This window comes from Arachis hypogaea, chromosome 14 (genome assembly GCF_003086295.3).
Source record: "Arachis hypogaea cultivar Tifrunner chromosome 14, arahy.Tifrunner.gnm2.J5K5, whole genome shotgun sequence".
NCBI lineage: Eukaryota > Viridiplantae > Streptophyta > Magnoliopsida > Fabales > Fabaceae > Arachis > Arachis hypogaea.
The window spans coordinates 92,259,170-92,267,531 of record NC_092049.1 but is presented as its reverse complement, the minus strand read 5'-3'; the positions used below and the strand labels follow the sequence as shown (position 1 = coordinate 92,267,531).

Here is an 8,362-nt window from a genome sequence, read left to right as displayed (position 1 = left end):
AACCATGGGCTCCGTGAATACTTCCATACCTAATCACTTCTCTTCCAACATGGCCATTTAAATCTCCTCCTAAAAAATCTTATCTCCCGAAGGTATGTTGTGGACCAAACTCTCTAGATCCTCCCAAAACCTTATCTTGAGTTGCTCGTCCAAACCCACTTGCGATGCATAGGCGTTAATCACAGGAAAAGTACCTCCTTCCACCATAAGTTTGATAGAGATGATCCGATCATCCACCCTCTTGACATCCACTACGTCCTTCTTCCACTGCTTATCCACAATAATACCTACTCTATTTCTATTCTTCACATTTTCTATATACCAAAGTTTGAACCCGAGGTATCAAACTCCCTAGCTTTCACTCATTTTGTTTCTTATAGGCACATGATGGTAATCTTCTTCCTTATCATGGTATCCACCACCTCCATGGATTTTTCTATTAGAGTGTCTGTATTCCATATCCCAAATCTCAACCTTCTGTCGCTCCGATCTTTACTTTTACCTTCTTTCTCAGAAATATCTAGTACTAGTATATAATTGTACTTTAGTTCCCTTTTTGTTCTTTGGATATTATAATTGAACTTTAGTTATACGGAATGATTCCATGATGAAATTGAGGTTTGCGGGAACCGGTAATTGACAAATCGAGTAACCCCTTGTTAAGAGGCATCTCATTACTACTGCAATATCTGAATCCTTCTACATTTCATAATTCATATACATACAAAAGACTGAAAAGATTCAAAAGAAAAGGCACAGCAATGCCTCAGCTATAAAAGATCAATAGCTTCTTTAGTTTTTTTTTTTTTTTTTTTCTTTTTTTTCTCCCTCACTCTAACCATGCCTTCTGCAGCATATTTGGGCTAACTGCTTCTTCAGTGAAATCACTTGACTCCACATCTGTTTCAAATGCTGCCACTTCATCGCTTGCTACTTTCTCATTTGAACTCTCATACCCTTTTCCTTTTGTGTCAATGCTAAGAAAATCAGTCAAAGATTTCTTCACCCCTACTCTTCTATGAGGACTGTTGGTATTGCTGCTGCTGCTGCTGGGAAGGAGTGGCGATTTCCCTCCCCTTAAAGAACTGATCCCTTGCGCTGGAGAGAGGCTTGGCGAGCCGAAGGCTGATTTGTATGGGGTGCCTGGGACAGGCATTGAGCATGGCACTGAAATATTCTTGTGAGTAATTACACCAACTTTTGTGTGAGATGTGAACTGTCCAGAGTGTTTTGTCAAGTCATCTACGTAGAGCACGTCGTCGATGCGTGCTACCATGTTAAATGCCAAGCTCTCCAGCACTCTAGAGTAGCTCTCCAGAATGGCTTTGCCAACATCCTATACAGCACAGCAATTTTGAATGACTGAGATCAAAGTTTATACCAAACAAAGGGATCAATTACTAGTGAAACATCATGTCACTGGCTGAATTATCCATGAAGCAACAAAAATTCATTCAGTAATATTGTCAGCTATATGATCACTTGTGGGTAAATATTTCTTATAGGTGGAAGTTTTGTTCTTCAATGGATAATTTTGTCAATGCTATGATCTTTCAATGGATAATTTTGGTAAGTCTCTTCAAATGTAGTTTAACAAAAACCTTGTTGTATTGGATTTTGCTCATATCTAAGGCCGTTTGAGGGAGGCCTGGGAAACGTTGCTTTAGAGAAAGCAGAAGGCTTTCTGCTCTCTCTGAGAACAATTCCCTTTTGTCTCCATCAACCATCAGATCCTTGACCATTTCCCATGATGTTCTTGAACTAGTTCTGCCACTGGTAGTGATGTTATTGGCAGGCTTTGTGTTGATCCTTTTTCGCCAAATGTACATGGAAGCCTCCGCTCGGTTCGCGATCTCTATGGCTTGATGCTCAGAAGTTAAATCAAGGCATGCCAGCAAACACTCGGGAGAAAAATGATCTGAGGTGATGTAACGATAAATCACATCGCCCAAGCTGACTCTAGCATTCTGAAGAAATAAATAGTTTGATCAGCAATTTGACAATTATTATGTTAATTTGATTTTATGGTGTCTCAAAAGAATTTGATACCTTTGGAAGAGATTCCAAATAAGACTCAGGGATGTCCATTTCGGCTAAAGTAATGCTATTAATGGCCATTGCAGCTTTCAGTATTTGGTTCGAGCAATCACGCTTGTGCTGCAGCTGCTTCCTTGAATTATCATTAAGGCCACAAGGAGGGACTCTTGGCACGGGAAGCCACCATTTCTCCTCCTGTCGCTGAAGGGCTTGTCGAAAAGAAGATACACCGTCTGCATCTGGGGATAGAACGCCTTGGTCTACATACCAAAACTCTGTGTTGACAAAACTGTCAAGAATTTCCTATAAAAAACACCAAAAACATCATGAGTGGCCAATTGTTGAAAATGGAATAACTATGTAAATTTAATGCTGTAGATCTTACAAGAAGCATGTTATCTAATTTACGCAGGGCAGGAAGATTGACATAAAGATCTGAGCGCGGTCGACAAGTCATGACCTGATTCACATTCAAAGTTTAGCCATCAACAGATTCTCTAACCAAATGAGAAATAAGATTAGAGAAAATGGAGTAAAACTAGAAGATAGTTTCTCTTATAGTACATGAATCAATAAAGTAAAATTCTTTTAGATTCAATTTAAAGTTCAAACACCAAGTCAATTTTGCATTTCATGTACAACCATGAACCATTATCAACTTTTGAATTCAAATTTCACTATTTGAGTCTATGATTATCAACAACTAATTATACAATTTCAATTTTATATTGACAGTACATACTACAAAGGTTTAGATCAAAGTTTTGCCTTTCAAAATACATCATCCAAAACTGCATAACTCAAAAATCAAAATTATTTGCAAAGTGCATAATGGTACCTCAAGTTTGTTTCCATCTGCAAAGGTTTGCCAAGTAGGAATCAGCTCAACTATGTGATCACTAACAGATAGAAGCCATTCCATCTCTCTTCGCCACATTGCTTTCTTCTCCGGACGCAAGGGTTCTAGCCTCCAAAGTTGCCCGAACAAGGTAGCTACATTTTTTCAACACAAAGTAAAAGAAGCATATCAAACAATGCCATTAGAGGCAAACAATTGGAGCTACCCTCGAATCAATTAATAAATCGAAATGTCAAACAAGTGCATTTTTCTTCATACATACCACAAAGATTAGTTATGGCATTTGATATAGCCAATGCTGTAGGGACTCCATTTCCACAACCTGACATATCTTCTCCAAGTAACAATTTTGCAAACCTTTCCTTCATCATCTCAATCTCTAAAACTCACAATCAAAAGACAAATCAGAAAATATATACATGGCAATAATTAGAAACATGTATTTCTCATTATTTGCATAAAGCGCAAAAATTGAATACCTGATACTGATTCTTGTTTCTCAAATTCCCCATTCCCCAAGTGCTTCTTGTTCTTACCATCTTGATTCTCCAAGTTCAATGCAGCAATTTCCTTAACCGGCCACCCCATTGAAGGTACCGAAGAAGATGAAGATTCCTCAGTGCTACTTGGACTCTTTTCTTGTTCTTCTGCATCATGGGCATTGGTCGAAGATGAAAGGAACTCTGAGCTTGAAGAAGAAGAAGAAGAAGGTGTGCTTGTGCTCTCACGAGCCTTATTATCAGTGTCTTCAATCAAATGAGCAAAGCTCTCTTTGTTTCCCTTCTGAGAAGCTTCATTGGAGGTCACAGGCTCCATTGAAGAAGAAGCATAGATGAGAGTGTTGGTTATGACTAAAGCATGAGTGCAGCAGTGAATCCTGTTGAAGCACAGGGCTCTGAGGGACTTGGCGAAATAGAAGAGAAGAATGGAGAAAGGGTTGTTTGGATTAGTGGAAGTTGTTGTAAGAGTAAGCAAAGGGGCACAGTGCTTCTTCTTCTTCTTTGGATGCTGGTGTTGGGTGCGAGTACTATCCATAAGTTGTTAAACCATCTCTAGTAGTCTCACAGAGTGTGTGGTGCACACAAATATTGTGGCCTTTGGATTTTCATTGCTTACTTATATTATATGTCAAGGGTGAATCTGTTACTCATCATCATTACTTTTTAATCTCTTCCAAACTACATTCTATTAAACGCGCATAATTATTAGTCACCAAAAAAAAAAAAACGCGCATAATTATTACAATTAGTTTCTTAAATAATTTTGTGATAGTCTCGTAGAATAATGCTTAAGAGACAATAATACAAAATTATTTTATTTAATTTAATAGTTACAATTTTATATGTATAATATTTATAATTATTTATTTATTTTAATAATAATTAAAGAATATAAAATAGGAAAATGAATGTATTAATAAAAGTAAAAAAATATATAAATTATGACTTTTTTATTCCCAAATTAGGGTCAAATTTAAGGAAAAAGAATATTAATGTTTTCAAAATATATACCTATAGATTTTTTAAAAAAGAAAATATCCAATAAACTTTTAAATTTTGCAACACTCAACTTAATGTTCTTAACAAAATAAAATGAAAATAGATGAATGAAATATGCGTATATCTTTATAGATTTATTTAATTTTTTGTTCAAAATCTTTTAAATCTATTATAAAATTTGTCAGATATTTATTTCATATTCTCTTAAAAAATTATAAATCTAATGCAAAATTAATCAAAAAATTAATTATATTATCATATATATATATGAAAAAAAAATTCAAAATCCCATTATTTACCTCGTATATCATACAATATGCTCTTTAGACATGTACCGTTTGAGTCTTATCCTTGTTACAACTTACAAGTTACAACCAACAATAAGATGTAATAGGTCCTTCAATCAATCTATGTAGCATGAGAAAATATGGGAAGTCAGTAATTTAATGTATAACAGGATTAAACTTGAAATTAATATCAAATGATAATTAAGTTAATTAATTTTTAATATTTTTTAATTTGAAATTTAAAATAAATAAGAATTTGTAATAGTTGTGTACACTGTAAAAACGATTTTTCTCTTTTTCATGTGATGTGATTTTTTTTTGGTCCAGTTTCTTTCTATCTCACCGGTGTCGCACCGACACCGACAACAGTCAACATCGTCCATAATTCCGCTATCGCTCATAACAATTAAACTCATTCACAATATGGACGATTACTCCTATTTTCATCATATGCTCCTAATTTCCGGTGCCCCTCTTGCTGCCTCACCTACGCCATTGCATCTCCTCTCGGCCAACCATGCCGCTGACGCTGTCGCAGACTCCAGCCAACGCTGTCACGGGTTTTCGCATATGCCGCTAAAAGTTGAACGACGCCATTATTTGAATTAACTATGTGAGTATAGTAGATGTAACACACGCGTACTTGAAGACAATATCAAATCAAACACTCAATTATTTATTTTTGATTCTTACTTATGTATCTTAATCTGTTCAATTTTTTTTTTATTTCTCTAGTCTATTCTGGAACACACTCATTGTACATATATATATATATATATGAAATGTTAAAATAATATTTTAATGTGCCATAAAATCATATTTAATCTATTAATTGTGTTATCAAAAAAATAACAGGTTTAAATTATCAAATTATGTGTAAAATTCAAAATTTTTAAAATTAGTGAATTATATATTTGTTTAATTTGTGTATATAAAACAGATAAGATAATACCAAAAATACGACAAAATTATTTGTCAGATATATATATAAAAGATTAAATATCAATTAAATTTTTTGATGACTAAATATCAATTAATTGTTAATATAAAATATATATTAAAATATAAAATATATATTAAAAATAAATAAAATAATATATATAAATATACAGAAATATATAATAATTTATTCAATAATTATTTTTTTAGCAATTATTCTTTCTAATATTAGAGGATAATTTATCTTTATATATATATATATATAATAAATTTAATTATATACGTATTTAATATATAAAATATTTTTTTAGTCACCAAAAAAAGAGTTTATTTTTATCCTGACTATATATATTTGATTTATTGAATGTATAATTATTTCAAATATTGTATAAAAGTGTGCAGACAAACAGTGGTGGAGTTTAGTTCAGACAAGGGGGGCTATGGCCCTCCCAAATTTTTTTATAAAAAACTTAGTAGTACTTTTTCAAAAGATAAAAAATAGTTCAATTGACTTAAATACTTTACTATGACTTAAAATATCTAATAAGTTCAATAAACAACACTCTCTCTATCTTTAAGTTCAAATATAAAAAATTAGATATTTTTTATTTATTTAATTTAATATTATTTTATATTTTACTATTTATTTAATTTAATTTTTTATATGATAAAAAATAATAAAACATTCCATAAGTATTAATATTATTGTATTTGTATAAATTGATAAAAAAAAAATCAATAAATATTATAAATTTTAATATTTGTCCTTCTAACTTCTTCTTTACATATTTTATAGGATATATAATCAAATTTTTATATAAAATAATAATGAAAAATCAAAGAATTGATACATTTTTTAAAAGGAAGGCTAATATTTAAGAAGGAGAACATATAACTTTTACAATATCAATACATGTAGATAGTTCTTCTACTTTAATGAATCACGAAGAAAGTGAGATATAACCTTCAAAAGTTCAAAAAGTTACATCTGATGACTTTAACCTTAAATTTTTGGAACGAGATCTTGAGAAACGGCTTTAAATTTGGCAATATCACCCAAACCAAATAGATGAGATTAGACGAACTTATCTTAAATGGAGTCCATATCAAAAATATTTTGACAATTATTTTCTATCTGAGCCCCCAAAATTTTGTTTCAAGTTCCACCATTGCAGACAAACATATTATTATGTAATAATGGATGAAAAGAATAACTTACCTTCTAATTTTGGAAGGACACAGAAATAATTATCCCAAGTATTTATGTGTATTAACGTATATAGTATTTTGAATGAAAAATAATTGGATATTAAAATGTTTAAAAAATTTCATAAAATATTTTAGAACGAAGAAAAATTACTATTTGTAAAAGTGAAAATTCGGGTACAGTTAATTTCACGTAAAATTGATACTCAAAAATAATTAGATGAAAATTTAGTCAAATCAATCAAATTATCTAACAATTTTTATGTATCAACTTCACATGAAATCAACTTCATTTGAATTTTCACCATTCGTAAATATGTTATTTTAGTGGAGCAAATGTTGGTTAACTTTTCAACATTTTCTCTGATTTTGTTTAAAGTACTACGTATCCAAGATCAGAAGAGGGTATTAATTAATGTAATTTGTTTAAAATTTACATAAGATACAATTTCATGGGAAATCGTGTAAGCGACGCATCTGGCTATGGTGTCTATCAAATTTGTTGTTCATTATATATATACTTTTTAGCCAATACATTAAATTGTTTTATAATTCAAGCTAACTCCGGTTGATTAGTTACCCGCTGTGTAAATTAACAATTAATCAGTTACTACTATTACAGATTAGGGCAATGTCTTCACTTTGTTATGCCGGCGCTCCAATATGGGATTTTTTATTTTAATAAATAAAAAATATAATAATTACTGAAATAAATAAATTAAAAAATTATTATCAAAATTTGCGATCTTCTCTTATTTTATTTACAGTGTAAACGAGATACAATGAGACAAATTATCAGTAGTTATAAAAGGATGTATAACCTTTGGCATTTTTCACATACATTTCATATCTTCTTCTATCCCGTTTTTCTCACAAAAACAAGGCAACAATGGTCAGTAACAGTGTATACATAGTTGTGTGTGTTTATCAATTGTCGTATGAAAAATAGAGACAATGGGGTGATATTTGAGTGCGAGAATCCGATACTGTTGCAGACTTATCGTTTAAGTACGTTGTTCGAGTTGAAGCGTTTGATATTGAGCAACCTCGGTGGCACAGAAACGAAGGAGGTCGGAAGGATGGGGTATAGGTTGCTGGCACCCATGGGTAATGGAATTTTTCGGTTTCGACTATTTCGACTTCTAGGGGACGAGCATGTGCGACTCATGTTCGACATCCATGGAAAAATCATGACGAAAGAAGTGATGGAACTTTCCGTCGAAGTTGGAGATGTTGATCGTGGTGGTTCTGTACACTCAACATGTGTACAGGACGACCTACCTCTCGCACCACCACCCATTCATGTCGCCATTCTAGTGGAAGAGGTGAAGGAGGGTGACGAAGAGTCAGAGGAAGATTACGTGGCGGATAGTGCTGATAGTGATTTGTTTGAAGGGGTGATGAGGAGAAGTTTGTACCGGAGATGTCCGCCGAGACTGCGGCGCGCCATGTCTTGCCCCCCCCACCCAATTCCAACGCTATCGGCAGTACCAAGTCACTATCATACATTGGATCTGGATGCCATACATGAGAGG

The 8,362-nt window shown here is 32.7% G+C and overlaps 1 protein-coding gene across 1 annotated transcript; it reads right to left on the bottom strand.

Moving 5' to 3' along the window:
- Positions 1–636: 636 nt before the first annotated feature.
- On the bottom strand, positions 637–4,026 carry LOC112743497 (rop guanine nucleotide exchange factor 7). The gene is made up of 7 exons (XM_025792717.3): positions 3,376–4,026; positions 3,159–3,275; positions 2,876–3,030; positions 2,423–2,497; positions 2,050–2,340; positions 1,602–1,967; positions 637–1,336 (listed from the first exon to the last, which is right to left on the bottom strand). The coding sequence occupies exons 1-7, from the start codon at positions 3,929–3,931 to the stop codon at positions 830–832; spliced, it is 2,067 nt and encodes a 688-aa protein (XP_025648502.1). The 5' UTR covers positions 3,932–4,026; the 3' UTR covers positions 637–829.
- Between the last annotated feature and the right edge of the window lie 4,336 nt (positions 4,027–8,362).

What these genes read in the sequence shown, in the direction of transcription:
- LOC112743497 (XM_025792717.3), bottom strand. Translation starts at nt 3,931, where the DNA reads ATGGATAGTACTCGCACCCAACACCAGCATCCAAAGAAGAAGAAGAAG. An exon ending in AATTAGATAACATGCTTCTT is followed by an intron (nt 2,341 to 2,422) that starts GTAAGATCTACA and finishes TGTTTTTTATAG; the next exon opens with GAAATTCTTGACAGTTTTGT. An exon ending in GCAAAATCCAATACAACAAG is followed by an intron (nt 1,337 to 1,601) that starts GTTTTTGTTAAA and finishes TGTGCTGTATAG; the next exon opens with GATGTTGGCAAAGCCATTCT.